A 19152-nucleotide genomic window follows, 5' to 3' on the forward strand; every position below is an offset into this window, starting at 1 on the left:
TTCCTAAGATAGGTTGACCGTAAAAGTCCTGTTCTTTCTTCTATTTATTTCTCTCATTTCAGCACAATGTCGACGACTGCGTATCAGACAAATGCGAGGCCCCGAGGGCGGCCTGGGAGCTTCAGCGAGACTTCAGAGAAACACACACGGAGCCGAGCGTCGAGTTCGGCATCTGTAAAACTATCCAAGACACTGTCGCGGACTCTTGATGAAGTCTCTATCCCTAGGAACAGCCGGTCGAACTCACCGGCTATATATTTTCACCGTCAAAGGACGCTCGACTCAAAGTGGTCGGATCCAGCGTCCGCTTCTTCTAGACATTCCGCTGTCTCATTGAGATCAGACAAGAGTATCTCATCAAGAATGGAGGACGAGACATTTCACACACCAAGTTCGCCGACCAAGGTGAAACCACATATCATCCAAGCCCCTCATGACAGATCCGATGCATCTGTAGCAGATGTACGTCCTCTTTCACCTACAAAAATCTCGATGACCACTGTTCCGGAGAGAGGAGAGCTCGTTGGATCCTTCACAAGAGGTGCGGAGCTCCTGCAATCCTCGCAAGGTCTCGGTTCGAAAAGCCATTCGTCGAGATCACTTGCGTCGATGCAGCCAACGGTTTCCGAAGAGCCTGAGGATATCAATCCTACTCAAACCACACAATCATCCCCACAAATGTCCTTGTCACCCCCCTGCCCTACTGACGTTGAAGAGCCGCTGGCGAAGGGTTCGAAGTCGTCACTGCGCGAAGAAACCGTTCTTGCATCGCCTGGCATGTCAAAATCGTCTTTGTACGAACCTACAGCTGCATCGATGGGGACAGCGCCCATATCATATTTTCATGACCCTTTGGTTGCTCCAACTCCGCAGGGTCCGGTAGTTTTCATACAACCCACGTTTGGCCAGCATCTAGCGGAGTCGGCAGAGGGAGACATCCCTTTCGTGCCGAGCCCTACAATGACAACTGATGGGCCCTATCTTCATGCGTTCCCGCCTCACGCTCGCTCACCCCTAGCATCACCTCCTCTGTCACCCTTTCTTCAGCAGCCTACCGGTAGCCCGCCACCACAGGGGATTCCATTCCCACCCCCACATCCATACCAATACCCTCATCCATTCATAGCTAACCCTAATATGCAACTCGCATTCTATCCACCACCCTTCGCTTCCCCGTCTGTGCCGTTCCCATATCCGGATACAGTGTCTCGATCTGGCTCCGCAGCACCACCTGATGATGAGCGGACGAAATTGCTTGAGAAAGTCTCGAGTGTCCTGCCTGATATTAATCGCTTGCTGCACTACTATCAGGAAAGTCAAGGGCTTCTATCCGAGAAAGACCTTCTCGTTAAGCAAGCTGAGTCACAACATAACGAAGAGGTCACCAAGCTGAGAATTGAACTGAGCGCCTCCAAAGAAGAGTACGAACGCATTATAGGGGAGCAGGCTCGTGAAAATGTGAAGCTGAAGAGCGAGATCGTCGAACAGACCGAGAAGATCTTGCTCCTTGAGGGAAAATCTCAGGAGTTGGCTGAAGCAAACGAGGAGGTTGCCAATTTGAAGCTGAAATGCGAGTCTTTGGAGAGTGAGGTCGAGAACAGCCGTTCTATGAATGAGCAGCTGACTGCAGAGAAAGATGACCTGGAGAACCAACTCCAAGCTGTCAAGGACCAATTTAATGACGAACGGGCACAGTATGAACGGTCACAAACGGACTTGATACGAGCTCATGAAAAACAAATGGCGGAAAGAGAAGATGTTCATGCCAAGTTAGTGAGTGAACACAGGGCTGGCCTTTCAAAGCTTCAGCTTGATTTGGCAGGAATGATAACGAAGCATTCGCAACAGAGGAAAGATCTAGATTCCGCTCGAGCAATCATCTCCGAGCATGAACAGTCCTTGGCGGCCAGAGCCAAAGAGCTTGCTGATTCCGAGCGATCTCACAAGAGTGAATTGGAGGCGAGGAATCAGGTTGTAGAGGAGATGGCAGAGCAACACAAGCAGGCGATAGCGGTTCTGTCGCAGAAGTTGACTCAATCCATCGGAAGGCAGAAAGACGAACTGACGGCGTTGCGGGAAGGACACCAAAAAGAGATTGGACAATTACGAAAAGCAGCGGAAGGACGATTATCAGAGACGATCACCAGGCACAAGCAACGTGAGGTCCAGCTCCAAGGTGAGCTGGATGCCCTTCGGTCTGCGCTCGAAGAGCTTAAGGAGGACGTCGAAGAGCACCGTGATGCCAATGACAGCTTAAGGACCGAACTGGCGACGGTACAGAAGGCTCACCAAGCGCTCCAAACCACGCATGAGATGACCAGCAAGCATCATGCTGAATTGGAGGAAACTATGGTGTGTCTGAGAGATAAACAGGCTCAATGGCAACGAGAAAGTGAGCGAATGGAGCGCATTATACGAAGCCTTGGGCAGATCCGCGCCAGCAAAGGGAAGGGGGACGAGTTCTTGTGAGTGTGATCCGCTGCGCTTCTAACCAAGACCGTTCTCATTCTTCTCCAGGCACCGTGCCAGGTCTAGTTCGGGCGCACGCCGCTGACGGGGGAATGTAGTGTAAGTGCTTTCAACGAGCTAGCATTGTCGGTGGAGGAAATTTCGAAGCAACTCGTCCATGATCAGCCATATCCAGATCATGCTCTGGTGCAAATGGCTCAACTCAGTGGTCTTCCTGATATAACAGGCATGACGGCGGCAGCTCGGGGTCTTCGTTCCCTTCTCGTCCAGAACCAGATATTCCGAGTGCTGCAGCAGAGGATCTTTCAGCCATTCTTGTTCACATCATTACACGAGCAGTGTGACAGGTGCAACTTGGAGACGTGCCTGTCTAGGGTATCGACGATGATTAGTGTGAAGAGTGTCCACCGAGAAGCAATATGGAGAGCAATTGCTATGCGGTCACTCTATACCAGCCCCTATGGGCGCAAGGCCGCGAGCACAATCGCCACGTCTGTCAGCAAGGAGATTGTCGACAAGCTACAATCCATGACACTGGCCAAGCGTCTTCCAGTGTTAACGACAGCCGTCCGGTCAATTGCCAAGGCAGCAGTTGAGCTCTGGCGGCAAGTTCGGATAGAATGGGCGGCTATCCTTTCTAGCATGCCTCCTATGCTCAAGATGGAGGGAACATCGAGCTCAACTGATGCCATGCTCTGGATCCGACCGCATATCTTCCGGGAAGGACTTAGGAGTGTCGACGACGACGTCCCGGACGCCGGTTCACCGAAGAGATTGCCGACAGCACGCTGCACCTACCTTCAGGGGATTGCACTGTGTCATGACTCGCCAATAGTCCTTGCAAGGCGTCAGGAAGTGATGGCAGGCGACGGAGGACGGGGGTGAAGCAGGAGCTATTGTACAACAGAGACTTTGTACAGACCAGTCACTACACGGTCCCTAGGGAGGTCGGAATCTGATGTACATGGCCTGAAACGGATTGTAGTTCTTTTGCGGGCACCGTTGCCCGAGGCCCACCAGGACGCTCAATGCGAAAACCGTAGGTACTCGGGTAATAGCAGCTTGGGGGATGGGTTGGGGTGGTGCCGGCGATTGGATAGCTGCATGGCAAAAGGGAGAAGAGTCTGCCCATGATTCTGCCCCGGGCGAGCTAGATCCCTGTAGCGAAATCCAAAGGGCAGTGCTGACAGCTCACTGGTTTGGGGGCTCGTAAGGCTGATTTGGGGCTGTGCTTGCTGGCTGGTGGGCTGGCTGCTCCCTGAAGCTTCGCAGCGTCCCAGGCAGCGAGGGTGTCCATATGAAGATGGTTCCTTGCATCATACTGGATCCTCGATATCGTCATATCTCCTTTTCTCTCCATCCTTTCTCCGGTTGTTCTTCGATCCTGTGGTGGGGACAAGCAGGGTAGGACGGGCCAGCGTATGATACGATAGTAGCCACGGTTTGTTTATCCAGCAGCGGCAGCAAGAACACAACTGGCCCTGGGATGGAATAAGTTCACTGTTCAATAAACTTGCACTGAGCTCACCGGCTTGGGGGGGGGACCACATTGTGGCTTGTCAGGGCCTTGAGTGGAATGATATCGTGGGTCCTTGCAGCAACGATCCCTGTGCGAGCGGGCTTGGGTCGAATCAACCGTGGGCGCCTCGAGAAGTCTAATGCGGGAGCTGAAAAGGTACAAAGACAAGAGGACAAGAGCAGGTAGTGGCATGCAGACCTCCAACAGCGCGCGAGCATGGCATGGCTGTGCTGGCCATCCAGGGAAGGGCTGGTCGGATTTGGTGGGCTTCATCTCCATCTCCACCTTCACGCCCCCAAGAGTCGAGACGAGGGAATCGGGCAATTGCAGGCCTGCTTCCTCCGCCTGCGCGAGACGAGAAACCACCTCCACCACAACCACCTCTTCTACCACTTCCACGACTTTCCTCAATCGACCGCCTCTGCTCGCCTTTGGTCATAGCCTCACGCGGACTACTCTGGGTACTGCTGAGCTCCCATTTCTGACCCAGGTCACTCTTTTTCGACTGCGCGCCAACGCGCCGTTGTTCCCGGCCGACCTCCGATTGTATTCATCAGGCTGTCTCCTTCCTGGAGCAGTCAACGCTGGGTCGCGAACCATTTCTCTTGCACCAGCTCGAAATCTGCCCCTCGATCTGCCTGCCCACTGCGCTATCCCTCATTGCTCCTTGCTGGTGGCTCCTCCTCGAGCCCCTTCCACTGCCCTGTCCACCGTCCTCTACGCGACCAGTCACATCTCTCCAGATTTCTGTCCGACCACATCAGGAGACACAACGAGCGGGTGCCATAGTTTCTCGCGTCTCCTTCTCGAGCATTTCCCTCTTCCCTCTAGTGTCCTCTTCATTTCGACTCATCTCCTCTATTTACACCCTCTGGACATCCTGTGGTGCTTGCAACGAGCCGGATATCCACAGCCGTCACCAAGATCGACCGCAGGCGCAGTCTGCTGCGGCTCTCCGACCGGGGTAACTTCATCCTGGGGCCTTTGGTATCGTCCTCCTGGGCCGAACCCCTCTGCGTTCTCAGATACTTTGTGCTACATCACGATATCCTTCACAGCCTCACAACAGGCGGACCATCCGCCTACCATGCCTCCGACGCCCTGACCATCCTGGCCCTATCAGATCTTCCCCACTCGGGAATCGAGCAGAATAGGAGAGACACATCTGGCTTTCCTTTATCCTGCGCTGAAGATTCACGACAAAATGTCGCACTCTTACCCGAATCCATACAATGTCCAGAGGCCCGGACAGCATTCTCCGTTACTGACCACTCCAGCATTTCACCGACCGCGGCAGATACCAGCCCAGCAACACAGAGCAAATTCCTCTATGTCCAGGAGTCATCAGCATAATGCGAGTATAACGTCAAACCCGTCGCAAGGAACTCAGGAACTGGGAAGCGAACCGGATTTTGGGCTGGGTAACCCCCAGTACAATCTCCCGCCGGTGTCTAGTCCTGGATCTTTACAACCTTGGGCTGACATATACAATCTTGATGAAGACAACTCCTACCGCGAATCCTCCTTTGACGATTTCCTAACGACAGAAGAATCTTCCGAAAACCCCCTAAGCGAGCATACCACTCCCCAAGAACAAATTTGGGAGCAACAGTTCATATTGCAAGACGCCGCACAGCCTCGCATAGTTGATCCTTACGGGTCGAATGATTTCGAAGCCGCGCAAGGAGCTCCCGGAAGTTCAGATTTGCAAAGCTATTTTCACCACACCGAAGAGACACTGCCCAAATTCGTCTCTGGAGAAGAGCTAATGAGTTCCAAGAATTCCTCAATTGGGTCGTCTCTTCCCATTCCTCCGCGCCTGCCAACTCCCAATCAGCAACAAAATCAATCAATGGACCGCTCAGCCGCTTCCCACAAAAGAGGAGCCTCTCAAACTCTCAAAGTGGACACGACTTCGAGGCATACCCCTTCGTCCGATCACAAAGTAAATGCCTGGCAGGGCACATCATTCATACGGGCACCGAGCCCTGTGGTCATGGTATCTGACTATGAGACCTCTGGTGGCGTGAAGTCCGAGACATCACAGAGTCTAATGCCTACATCTGCCAAGCGTGGTCGTGAGAGCGAGTCTTCTGACGATGACGACGATGGTGATGGTCTTGAGGGATCAGGAACAAGGGATGTAGACGTGTCTCCGTCTCATCTGATGCCTCCAGACGCCAATGGTACAGATAATGTACGTTCGACTGCAACACAGCGTCACGGTCTTGAACCACAGTCGAGGAATGACGAAACGGTACCCTCGGCCAAAGAGCTTGAAGAGCAGCGCCAACTTGAGGAAAGAAATGCCGAGGTTCAAGAATGGCTTGCAACAAGCGAAGCTGGCAGTGGGCCTGAAGATGAATCAGGAGCAAACGTGTCTCGCCGGACGCCTCAAGGGCCAAGGCGGCGGGCCCATACCGCTGATGGCCGAGTGGATGCTCTCGGCCCTGTGTACTCAGACGAGCATATCCCTGGTCCTGGGGCTCTTGTTGATGTGGAAACAGACGACGAGTATTTTGACGACGACGTATCAACACAATCGTCGGCAATTGAAGAGTTCACAGAGCGGGCCATCGAGCAATATCGGCAAGACGGCTCACCGCGCCTTTCACCGCATGCTCTCGAGGGTCGCACATCGCCGGATAAATCTGCTTTCCCTCCGCTCGAAGATGAAACGCCAGCAGAACTACGGGACCCGTTGCCTACCCAGTTCATCAGGCGAGGCCCATGGCAGGATCCGGCTCGGGGCCCTGTTGTCAGCACAAGAGGTCAACCCAATACATCAAACGCAGCTGCATACAAGTTTAACGAGGAGGCAGCAAAGTGGGAGACCGCCTCGAGGGCTGCCACGTGGGGAACACGACGTCGGCTGAGCGAGAGTGAAATCAACTCCATTGTTGAAGGTAGTCAAATTCGACACCTGTCCCTTTCGAAAAGGGGGCGGGAACGAACGAGCAGCCTCTTCAACAAGGCTCGGGGCATGTTTCCCCGGCGCAGTAGCAGTAACATAAAAGAAGAGCCGTCGGCAGAGGACAAAGAGCCCGTCCCACGAGGTCATACCCACCGAAGCTCTGTCGGGAGCATCAAACCCCAGAGGATGCCGAGTTTTGGCAAGCCTAAGTCACCTTCGTTGAATACGGGCAGTGCCTTGCTTGCTATGACTGGTCACCTTGCAGCTGTCGGGCGTGGAAATTCAGTCGCCCAAGACTTTGATGCCTCCAAGTCAACACGCCCCTTACAGACGCTGAAGAAGCAGCGCAGCAAAAGTGACGTGACCAAGAACGCAAAGTCGTCAAACCTCGGGCTGGCAGATCTGTTGACCAAGCATGGCGGACCACCCATTCCGACTCTCGCATCCCCCATGCATGAGCGGGAACCGATCCTGGCCGCACAGATTATCGACAACGAAGACGCTCCTGCGGATGACGACGAGGACGAAACAGACGAGGTGGCTATTAGGATGGATCTTGAGATCCGCGCCGAGGACATTATGCCGACGATCGACGGATTCAGAGATCATGCGCGTAAACTCAATCCTCGGCTTGAGCCATATCTCATTGATCGCATTGGCCAAGAGCAGATTCGACGCTACAAAAAACTCGTTGAAACCAAGATCAAGCACACTCGTTCTGTCCAAGTTGCCCATAAATGCGCCTCGGGCAAGTTTTGCTTCGATCTGGGCGGCGACTCGATGCCTCTAGCGCCCCGGGTCAGCTCTAAGGATCCGGACACGACGCTGACCCAGTTTCAAATCAGTAACCCAGCAGATGATGAAGCCGATGAGTCCGGGTTCACGGACGGCATTGTCACGCCGGCATTGTTTCCCGTAGGGATCCCGCTGCCACCGGTTTCACGACTTCCGGCCGAATTTGAATGTAATCTCTGCTTCAAGGTGAAGAAGTTTCATAAACCGTCCGACTGGACAAAGCACGTGCACGAAGACATCCAGCCATTTTCCTGTACATTCCCCAACTGTTCCGAGTCGAAGTCGTTCAAGCGCAAAGCAGACTGGGTACGCCACGAGAATGAGCGGCACCGGCACTTGGAGTGGTGGCAGTGTTCGATTCAGGAGTGCAATCACATCTGTTACCGCAAAGACAACTTTGTCCAGCATCTGGTAAGGGAACACAAGATGACCGAGCCTAAGGTCAAGCGGGGTTCGGGTAGCAGCAAGAACAAGGCGATCAACGGTGGCATTCAAGAGGACAGTGAGGTTTGGCGCATGGTGGACAAGTGTCGCTCCGAAACCGACAAGAAGCCCCGGGATGAGCCCTGCCGCTTCTGTGGCAACGTCTGTTCGACATTCAAGAAACTGTCCGTGCATATGGGAAAGCATATGGAACAGATCGCCATGCCAGTACTGCAGCTCGTGAACATGAGGGAAGTCTCACCCGATACCATTGTCAGCCCGGTTGATCAGCCGCCGGTGATGGCGTCGTCGTTCGCAACCATTCCTGGGACGCTGAACCACGTTGATACGAGCAATCTATCACCATATCCCGCCAGTGCGACATCAGCCTATCAAAACTCCTCTGCAGGCCAGTCGCCGGCTTCGATGCATGGGCGTCCCCAAAATGCGGGCTACCAGCTCGACCGGGGATACTACAGCCCGCATGCGCTTACACCAACAGGCCCAGCCCAGATGATGACGGGTGGTTACGGTGCCACGGGGAAGTACGCTCATCAGTCTCCCATCTTCATGGGATCAGGTCAGATGGATACGCAGCACCCACACAGTCTATCGCCCCAGAACGCAATGGTGACGCCCCGATCTCAGCCGGTGGGCCAAGGGTACGAGAACGCATTCTACGACGCAGCAGGGGCCATGTATACGCAAGCACCGATGCAAAACATGTATGCGAGCGCGCACTCGCATTCGCACTCGATGCCGGGATACACCATGGGGCAATATGCCTCATCGATGCTGCCAAGTCAACCACGAGGAGGACATGTTAGTCCAATGGGCGTTGAGGGTCGATCTGGGCTAGGCCTCCAGACGGCGTTGCATGCACACACGCAGCAACAGTTCCTGTACGGGAACCCGGCAACTGGGGAAACAGGGCCGAACTTGCATTTTGCATGATTGACTGTAGAGACAGTCATCGGATTGAGTTTGGCAGAGTGAGGCGAGGACGCAAAGTAGGGGCCACGGCTGGAGGGCGGGAGGAGGCTACCCTTTGACCCGGACTGCTCTGGAGCAGAGCAAGTCGAGACTGTTTCGGACATAGTTTCAATCATGGTTTCGACAGGTAACGGATGTACTCTATAGATACCCCTATGATGTTCTGAGTCCCAGAGTTGGAATCTGGGTTATGATCGGGATGACAAGCGGGCAATGATTAATGCGATGATGGGACCAATTTGGACATTTTGATTTTGCGACTTGTCGTTGTTTTCTGGAACTTTTGAAGTTGTGAAGTTGTGAAGTTGTGAAGTGGTGGACTTTTCGGCAGATGTGTGTGGAGGGGGGGGGGGGATTTCGCTGCGACCTGTCAGCATGCATAATGAGTTCTTGGAAAGTGTGGTAATAACCAAAGTTACGAGCGGGAATTGGACGTAACGCCGAGGTTCGCGAAGCTCGTGTGCATAGCCGCCACTTGGGCTGGGTACCCAGTACTGCTCGGCCCCATCCCGAATCTACGTACGGGACCATAGATGGGTAGCTTCAGGGTTGGTCGGTAGTATTGTTGTATATATGTCGTGGGGAATGCATGGTACATATGTCGTGAATATTCTCTTCCCGGTTTTTTTGGTGCTGTGGGACGCATATGGCGTAGGTACCTAGGTACTTAAAGGTACTAGCTTCGCTGGGTAGTATTGCGTACCTCGTACGAGATGGTGTAACAAGTATTGCGAATACGCGCACCAAAGTCCTAGGCAGCAAGAGGCATCCACTAAACCTAGAGAAAACTAGGCCAAGGCACACTCACGTCTCCCACGGCGTGTGGTTGGCTGATAAATGACTGCGAACCATGAGCTCCCGTCAGACCGGTCAGTGTATTTGGTATGTACAAGTACAAGTACAAGTCTTGGTATGTAACAAGTAGTTTTGTATCGCTGGTCACGAGCCAGTCACGCACCCATCACCCGCCGCGCCCGGGTCTCTTCTCTCGGTTCTCTTCGTCATCGTTTCTCTTTCTCTCCCTCACCGTCTCATTCTTCTCCCAAAACTTCCCCCCCCCCCCCCCCACGCACACACCACACCAGACATACCAAGGACAACACACACACACATCTGTTCAACTGCAGCAACTTCTGCCTACTACACCGGTTACTCCTTGGTTGCTTGTCCTCATCAACTTTCCTCAATTGATTTGCTTCATTCCAGTCCAGGATGGCTCCTCTTCTCCTCCCGCCGTTCCGTTAGCAGCTGGGATCCCGGCCTCTTGGGCTCATCAGGCTCATCAAACCCTCCCTCGAGGGTGAGTCTCCTTCCATCGCTGCACAGCCCCCATCCATTACTCCCGCGTCCCAAGCCCAAGACCAACTCGGGTGTAAACTCTCTCCCTGCATCCTCTCATCGTCCCTTTTCCTTCCTCTCCTCTTGTCCACAGTACTCGTCTGCTCCTGCATCATATATTGATATGTGTTTCCCTCCCCCCAGGCATATGGAGATTTGGCCTCCATCAGCCGCCTCATTTTTTTGGTCAAGTCGATCCAAAAAGGACTAGGCTAGGCTGCCTCTCGACCCAACGCCTTGCTCACTTTGATTGGCTACGCCTACCTCAGTCATTTCTGAGCAACGCCATAGGCGTTTTGCAAGTCACATTCAAGCCAGGCTGTGTTCTCGAACCATCATTGAGGCTCTCTTGATCCTTGCCGGCTCTATTTTCCTCTTGCTTGTGTGGCCTCGCTTGCTCACTCGAGACTGGACCTCTTCTATACCCCGGGCCTTGTGCCGGTTGAGTCGAACCAAAGGGTAAGTATCCCCCCTCCCTCCCCCCCTGCCTGGTGGGCAAGGAATGGAAACTTTTGCCTCACTTTTCGGTCCCATTGCAATGAGTCGTCCGTGGGAGTCTTTCTGCCGAGGTCTGAGCTAACCTCCGGGTTCAGTTATATTGCGTCCCTCGACCACCTTCGCTCGCCATGTCGCAAGATCAAGCTCGACCGCGTCAGTCGGTTTCCAACCACGCGCGGCTGCCAAAACCCAATGTATATCCAGCACTGCCCCGCCGTCCTGTTGCCCCTGTGGTCTCTGACTCATTACACCAGACATTTGTCCCGGTATCAGATGAGGGCGGTGCATCTGCACCAGCACCTCCGTCTGCCCTGCACTCAGCCTACTCGACGGATTCTGTCTTGACAGGGCTGCAGGCCCCTTTATCCGCCATGTCTTCTCCAGGTGACCACATCCCTCGAAGCGTCTTCCCGCACCCTGATTCTCCGTTTCCGGGCTACGCTGTCTCTTTTGAACCCTATCCATTTCAACATCTGCAAGGCGACCCCAAGTATTCTCTTTCTTCTGGTTCATCGCTTCCTCGCTTTGTGGACTCTTCTTCTGTTGCCATCGACGGTGTATCCAGTCACCAAACCATTCCCGGACCATGGACACATCTGGCTGCCACTGAGGGACCGCCTTCTTTATTGCCTGGGACAATGAACTCTAACGAACCTGGAATGCCTCCTCGACATCCTACAACACCCATACATGATCGTACGTGCTCTTCTGCTAGTGGACAAAAATCTTTAGGAGACTCGGGTTATGGAACCAGGTCAATCATATCCCACCATGACGTCGACTCGGTGATGGGAGAGCAGACAGACATGGATCAACGGAACCTCAACACGACATCCTTACCTTTCTCCCTTCCAAACTCCTATTCCCTTTCTCAGTCCTCAAGCGTTACTCCTCGTGCCTTGAACCCGGCCCCGTCAGAATCAGGGCAGTCGGCGACTCACCGACCACCGCAGAGAAGTAGAGACCTGGAATGTTCGGAATGTGGCTACCAGGCCAAGACGAGGTCCGATCTGAAGTAAGTCGTGTACGTCACCTTGATGATATTGCAATGCTGACAAGGGTTGTCCCAGGAAACATTTCGCTCGCCATAAACGCGAGCACAAATGTCCCTTCCCTGACTGCGCTCAGAGCAGGAAAGGGTTTGCTACTAGTAATGACCTTGACAGGCATCTTAAAGCCGTGCATAAAATCAACAACCGGAAGAGCAGATCCTACAAGTGCTTTGCCATTGGTTGCAACAAAACGGAAAAGGAATGGCCTCGCTTGGACAACTTCAAGCAGCATCTCAAAAAGATGCACGGAGATCAGAATGTGGAGTCTCTGCTTCGATCGTGAGTATCTGTTAACTCGTTCACGTCCTTCGGACTGACTTCTTCTAGGTCCAACGAATGGTATGAAGAGCAACTTCTACAAGGACAGGCTGACGATACGGCCTCCCTTCCTGCCTCAATCCCGTCGCACTCGTCGAATTCGCTAATTTCCGGGCACGACCAATTCTCTGCCTCTGACAGCAACTATCCGGATCTGACCACACTCTTCAGCCCCAACATAGCTCAGATCACTCAAACGTCTCGCTCGCTAAGTTACAATGGTCAAATCATCGACCGAGATCTTGCCAGGCCCTTTGGCCCAGCTCACCCCATGCAGCAACACGATCAGCGTCGGCCCATAGCCACTGCGGCCAACGCTCGCAGTTTGCAGCAGCACCGGGCTCTTCCCAATCTGAACACACAAAACCTCTCATCCCCCATGGCATCCGTGCAGAGGGCATGGTCGCAGGCCGACTGCTCTCAATATCAGGATATGTCACAACTCTCTCCCGACTTCACCAATCAAAGAGTCAACTTCCAATTTTCGCCCCGTCCGTCTCGGGAACCCTACGCCATCGCTGCCGCTGCGATGAGAATGAATTCTGCATTCGGCTATGCACCGCCAAGGAGAGCAAAAAAGCCACATACAATCGCCGTCCCTGATCTTGACCCGAACCGAATGGCCGATTTTGCCTCAGCCCAGGGTGTGGCCCGTGTCCCGCCGGACCTTGGAGGCTCACAGGACGATCTTCTTGGCTATGTTGGAAGTAGTACCAACCCGGCCGCCACCGACAACGACTCAGGGCCTTCACCACACCAAGGCTACCAGATCAATATCATCCAACCCGACAATACTCCTGCAAGGTCTAAGCTCGCAAAGGCGATCGAAGAAGAGATCCGCTCCTTTTTAGAACAGCACCAGTCTAATGGGGCCAATCAATCACGTTCTGACGAGGAAATTCTGAACCACGAGGAAATAGTGAACCAGTTTCGATTGTCTTTACACAACAGCGATGCTATGACAAGTTATACGGCCTCTTCTGTTGGGCCGGTCTCTAGGGCTATTGATGCTCAACCTCCTGGTGGCATCCGATATCCTCCTTCAAAGCCGGCGCGTTTTCCGTGTCAGTATCCGGGATGCAAAAAGGTGAAGCAAAGGCAAAGTGATCTAAACAAGCACATGAAACGCCATTCGAGACCGTATGGCTGCGTCTTCGACGGGTGCAACAAGACTTTCGGCAGTAAAAACGACTGGAAAAGGCACGAGAAATCACAGCACGAGCAACAAGAGTGTTGGGTCTGTGACATTTGTTTTAAAGTCTTCTTTCACGAACCATCCAATTATATTCGGCATCTGCAACAGGCTCATTCAATTCTACGACTTGAAGAGCAAGCTCAGCACCGCCGACTCGCAAGCAATTATCAAGGCCGCTTTTGGTGTGGTTTCTGCAAAGAAGTCGTGGCTCACCCTAAAACTGATGTCGACGCTATCACGTACCGATTCGATCACATTGCGGATCACTTCACGAAAGACCACAAATCAAACAAGGACTGGGTTGAGCTCACCGGCGAGGGAAAGACGAAAGAAGTACGGTCTGAGGAGAGGAAGCGGAGCGAAAGCAGCGTAGAAGAAGAAGAAGAAGAAGAAGAAGAAGAAGAAGAAGAAGAAGAAGACGATGATGATGATGATGATGATGATGATGTCATGGATGCTTCACAGGCTCCTTCTGAGACTACTCAGTCTTCGGTTTCACAACACAGCCACTCCTCGCCGGTGCACCAAGCTTTCTCGCCGCACCCGGCCAGCCCTTCCACCACTCACCAGGGGTCATCAGGTGTGGGCAACATGCATGGCGCGATGGAAATGCCTCAGACACAAGACGTGCCAATGACAACCCAAAGTCATGACCAGGGCCAGGGCCAGGACCAAAACCAGGACTCCCGCTCTCATCGGCGTCACCATCTACGCCGTGCCACACTCATCGTCTGCTGCCAATGCGATTTACCCAATGCCTACGGGCTAAGCAACCGCTGTATGGATCCTGAATGTCACCAGAAGTTCTGCGCCAATTGCACCTTGGCTGCTCCCGAAGTCGTGGTTTGAATGGCCGGGCGGACTTTCTCCTCACCTGACCTGGCGCGCACTCGTTTCGCTCGCTTCTGACCCCCCTGTTGACGCCTATGACATTGAGACGAAGTCACCTTTTTTTTATTTTTTTTATTGGTCATTATACCCCTATTCATGGTAATGTTTGATGTCTACGAGCTAAGTTAGCCACATGTTGAAAGCTTGCTGTCGTTTGTCTGAGTCGGGTGACTCATGAGTCTATGGATGGAATGGACAAAGAAGTATTTCCCTTTTTATGCTATTCTTGTTTCCCACTTCTGTTTGGGCGGACTGCAACTGGGGAATTGGAATTGCACGGAATGGTGTTTTGGTCACCGAGTGCGTATACATCGGGGCATGTGCATTGGACAGTGATATAGGAATGTGTATTGGATCTGGTTCTGGATTTTGATGATCGGTGCCTATGTTGTTGCTCTTCATCGCCATTGCGATGTGGGGGGTGGGATCTTTGGATAGCATATGGAAAGACGGATGGAAATGTTCTAACGAAGCCCCAAGATATTACCATGTATGTACCAGTCACGCACACGCTTTGACAAAGAGGACGGTCTCCTTAGTAGTAGCGAATTCAGGAATCCATGAGCGATTCATTTATTTAGATTACAAGCGAGCACCTTCACCTTGACCTATTGGTTAATGAAATGTTCCGCCTCAGGCTCCATGCAATTTGATACTGACTGACCGTTTAAAAGAGAGAAAAAAAACAGCGTGCGTTGTACCAGTAGCTTGCGAGGTAGCTAGAGGCCCATCCACGCCGTCTTCGCGATACATTCCACCCCGGGTTTGCGCTTGCTTGGCTTGATGAGACCTAGGTACCGCAGCTCGGCCAGGGCGCGGTAGAACAGGGACAGTGCTTCTCTCTCCTTCTCGGCCTCCGCATCGCCTTTTCCGCTGGTGTCTTGGTCATCGGTCTCGTTCGCTTCGTCGTCGTTGGCGTCAACGTCAACGTCACGATCGTGATCGGCGATGCCGGCGTCGGCGTCAGACCGTGACCGTGCGCCGTGCAAGAGCGTGTCTCGAAACGCATCCCACAGATCCCGTACGTTGACCACCACGCCCGCTTCATTGAGCATGTTCAGCAGGAGGCTTGTGGGCGGGAGGCTCGCCTTATCCGACACGTCTCGATCCTCGCCGCCGCTCTGGGACACGCAGCATGTGCAGCCGAGGTAGTCCGCTGGACGGGCCAGGGCGCGCTCGACGCAGTGGCGAGGGCGCGGGTGGATGGTCTGGGAGAGCGGGGATTTCTGGCTCACGGTGTACGACTCGGCCATGAATTCGCGGAAGGGATTGAGGCCGTCGCAAGGTGATGATGAAGAAGGGGATGATGTTCGGCTTTGGAGGTATCGGCGCAAGAGTGTGATGAACTTTTCTGGTTCGGAAAGGTGGCTCGTCTCGGCATCGGCCCGGGCCTCTGAGTCTGAGTCTTGTGCGGAGGACCGCTGGAAGTCTTGTAGATCTTCCAGTTCCGGGGCGGACTCGCCGAGGAATTGGGTAATTGGCGTCCCAGGCGGTAAGCTTTGAAGTTTGTCTTCAATGGCCTCGAAGAGCTCTGATCTATCCAGACCAGGTAGAGACTGCAGGAGATGCATTTCACTCTCCCACGTCGTATATGCTTTCAGTTTGAGCCTCCGGTGGTAGATGTATCTTAGGGTGGAGATGGCACAGAGACTTGAACGCATTATGTCTTTGCCTGATCGGATTGCTAGGACAGCTGCCTTTTCAAGGTCGTCGTCGTAGGTGAGCAGGTGTCGGACCATCTCCCGCTGGGTCTGGTCGCCCTTTCCGAGCGCTTCGCAGTATGCTCTGAAGCTGGCAAGGTTGCGGGTGGCTTGACACAGTACCGGCGGCCACGGCGATGGCGTACCAGATTCGATGCACAGCATTGAGAGAGGATTTGCAAAAAAGTGAGACATGTAAGCGTACTTGATGGCCCGGGCAAATGTTTCCGGTGTGCTGCCCTGGTCTTCTGCCAGAGTGGCCAGCACGCGGACGACCGACGGACCAAGAAACACATCTGCATTTTGACCATGTTGTATTGTCGCGTACAGGGCAAAGAGCCGATCTTCCACATTCAGGTGTGAGCTTGTTTCAAAGATTTGAGCATCCAGAAGTGAAACAGTCAATCTTGACAGCCGAGACTCAAAGAGCTCGACGGTTGTCGATATGCCGATGAAAAGAATGATTGGGATCCTGTCTGACCAGGAGTGGAAAGTCGAGATCAGTTCGCAAAAGACAGTAGTGTCAAATGATTCGACATCCATGATGGATATCACCACTCGCTCGACGCTGTGGCGTTGGACATATCGGTGGAGCAATTCCAGATCGAAGGCCAGCGGGATCAGGGCTTTGTGCTCGTTCAGGAATTCTGTATACTCTTCAACTCCTCCTTGTCCAGATATCGCGGATCTGACGACGTTCTTCAACGCAATCTGAATGTTTGGGCAGTGACTCGGCTGCAAAGAGACTAGTAACTCTGGTTCCCCATGCGTTTTGTCTGGTACGGTGCACTTCCGTGCTTCATGGACGTCGTGGTGATGTTTTGTATTGGGACCCAAGGCAAGTAGCGCGGTCTTCAATCTCTTCCCGTTTCGGAGGTCATCTGCCTTCTGGGTGCGCCCATATCTTATGACCGGGCCAACAAATTCTTCGTCTACCACATTGACAATGCCATCGATTTTCTCCTGTTGCTCGGCCCATATTGTCTCAAATGCACTCTTTCGCCATGTGACAGCCTCTCGAGATTCTTGCCCACCCAGCACCCGTGGCCATGAGTACTCTTCTTGAGCACCGTTCGAGGGGGCTTTGTCCAACTTCCGCTTCTTCCGCGGACTCGGATCGATCTCTTCGTTCCCTTGTGTCGTCGGCGTGAAAATGTAGCAGCTCTGCCATATGTTAAGTGATATCCGGAGACGAGTCTGTCCTCAGCTCACCGTGTGCAGTTCGTCGTCCATCTGAGGCTTCCGGAATTAGTAGCCCTCCCGGTCTTGTTTATTAAAGCTCGCCTTTGAACGATTCACGCGAGACGCGCTTTTGTCATTTAAGGCGCGTCGTGGGGGGAATTCTTGGAATGAATTTTGTCTGACAGAATCAGTGGGCAATTGTTGGGCACGTTTGTCGTGGTCGTCTTGGTCAGACAGATACATAGTGTCTGTGCTTACCCCTGTCCAAGCCCTGTCCTACCCCCTTGCCCACCCGTCCTAAGGATTGAGTTCCTTAGCGCTTCAGGGCCAATGATGCGATGCCGACTATCACGGCGCGGGCTTCTCGAGTTGCAATAACCATGCAATATAATATGATTTTTGAAGACGGAGGATTTCTACGAGAGACGGTGCCCTGGCACAGCCTTGGTGGTCACGTTCCATGTAAGCTTGGCGAGGCTGTGGTGTGCAACGTGTTGACCATATATAGAAAAGAAGGGAAAGAGAGCAAAAGATTAGACTTGTGATTCGAAATAATATCGCTTGCAATCCCACCTCTTCTTCCTGAGATTCAATTTTTGTCCTTTGCCCTTTCGTGGTGATATACTTTGCTCCTACTCTTGGACTTTCCATCTCTCTTTGACTATTGGCTTCCCAACACGGGCTCACTCTTCATGACACATACACCAGGTTAAACGTGATGGACGAACATCCCTCTGTTGGACCATTTTCGAAGAACACAGGATTCCCATCAGCCGGGCAGGTGGCAAAGTCGCGCACGCCTATCACACAGTCGAGCGTGTTGGCGGCGGTGACACTGCAAACCAAGGCCGTGTAGTCTGCAGTGCCCGGTGGGAATAGGAAGACTTCAGTCAACTCAGTTGTGGAGGTGACGTAACTAAGGCTGCCATCCAAAACGGTAACCAGGTTACAATTGTTATTGAAGGTGAAGTTGACAGCGTCGGCCTCCGCCGGGACAAAGTCTAGCCTTTCTGTATTGCTTTGGTCGACGCTTGAGACATACTGGCCGTCATAGACCGTGCCGCTATCGCTACCGATGAGGATGAAGGTCGGTTGAGCTCCGCCGGGATTACAATTAGTTGGTATGACAGCGGGGGTTGTGGTGGTGGTGGTGGTGGTGGTGGTTGTCGTCGTAGTTGTAGGGATGGTGGTGGCTATTGCGGTTGTCGTCGTGATTATAGGGGTGGTGGTAGTTGTGATGGTAGTCGTGCTCGTAGAGAAAGTCGTAGACGACGTTGTAGGCGAGGCTGAAGTGGTTTTGGAAGTGGTTGTAGTTGGCTTAATCGTCTTGCGACTTGTAGCTGAAGAGGTCTCTGTTTCTGGCCAAGGAACCCAGGCTGGTGGACTTGGGAACGGAGCAGGGGCACCGGGCTTGGACGTACCAGGCTCACGCCCAGAAGGCCATGAAGCTTGGCCGGTGTCGGTAGAGCTGTAGGAATCGAGGTCTGCAGAAGGTGGAAAGATCCAAGAGCCGACGCTTGTCTGGGCGAGAGAAAAGCTGAGCAAGATTAAGAGGAAGAAGGGACCAGTAACGGAATGCATGATGTAAACGAGTGACAGAAGGAGAAACAGGACGAGTGACAGACGAGTCGGTCGAGTTGGCAATGTGTCGAATATTATCCCATTGTTATGTAGGTTCGAGAATGGAGAAAGAATTGAATAGATAGTATACTTGTAGAACAGATCGATGTATTCCATTTGCTTGATAGGAAACTCCCCCGCCGTGACTGTATCCCTGAATGGGGGGGATCAAAAGTGAAATGAAAGATCGGCTGCATAAGTTCATCACAATAGGGGGGATAGCCGCTTTCGTCTGTTCCCACTGG

The 19152-nt window shown here is 53.1% G+C and overlaps 5 protein-coding genes across 5 annotated transcripts; 3 read left to right on the plus strand and 2 right to left on the minus strand.

Annotated features, from left to right (window-relative positions):
* Positions 1 to 1137: 1137 nt before the first annotated feature.
* Positions 1138 to 3354, plus strand: A1O5_02509 (uncharacterized protein; the record flags this gene model as incomplete). Its single annotated transcript, XM_007743124.1, has 2 exons — positions 1138 to 2465; positions 2568 to 3354. 2 exons carry the CDS (start codon positions 1138 to 1140, stop codon positions 3352 to 3354), a joined length of 2115 nt encoding a protein of 704 aa, XP_007741314.1.
* Positions 3355 to 5192: 1838 nt separating this feature from the next.
* On the plus strand, positions 5193 to 9074 carry A1O5_02510 (uncharacterized protein; the record flags this gene model as incomplete). The annotated part of the gene is made up of 1 exon (XM_007743125.1): positions 5193 to 9074. The coding sequence occupies one exon, from the start codon at positions 5193 to 5195 to the stop codon at positions 9072 to 9074; it is 3882 nt and encodes a 1293-aa protein (XP_007741315.1).
* A 2681-nt stretch (positions 9075 to 11755) lies between these two features.
* A1O5_02511 (uncharacterized protein) lies at positions 11756 to 14363 on the plus strand (the record flags this gene model as incomplete). Its single annotated transcript, XM_007743126.1, has 3 exons — positions 11756 to 11964; positions 12020 to 12280; positions 12329 to 14363. The coding sequence occupies 3 exons, from the start codon at positions 11756 to 11758 to the stop codon at positions 14361 to 14363; spliced, it is 2505 nt and encodes an 834-aa protein (XP_007741316.1).
* Positions 14364 to 15124: 761 nt separating this feature from the next.
* Positions 15125 to 17338, minus strand: A1O5_02512 (uncharacterized protein; the record flags this gene model as incomplete). The annotated part of the gene is made up of 2 exons (XM_007743127.1): positions 15125 to 17269; positions 17318 to 17338. 2 exons carry the CDS (start codon positions 17336 to 17338, stop codon positions 15125 to 15127), a joined length of 2166 nt encoding a protein of 721 aa, XP_007741317.1.
* Positions 17339 to 17977: 639 nt separating this feature from the next.
* On the minus strand, positions 17978 to 18868 carry A1O5_02513 (uncharacterized protein; the record flags this gene model as incomplete). The annotated part of the gene is made up of 1 exon (XM_007743128.1): positions 17978 to 18868. The coding sequence occupies one exon, from the start codon at positions 18866 to 18868 to the stop codon at positions 17978 to 17980; it is 891 nt and encodes a 296-aa protein (XP_007741318.1).
* Between the last annotated feature and the right edge of the window lie 284 nt (positions 18869 to 19152).

The sequence above is a fragment of the Cladophialophora psammophila genome, assembly GCF_000585535.1.
Source record: "Cladophialophora psammophila CBS 110553 chromosome Unknown aczJe-supercont1.3, whole genome shotgun sequence".
In the NCBI taxonomy this organism is placed as follows: Eukaryota; Fungi; Ascomycota; class Eurotiomycetes; order Chaetothyriales; family Herpotrichiellaceae; genus Cladophialophora; species Cladophialophora psammophila.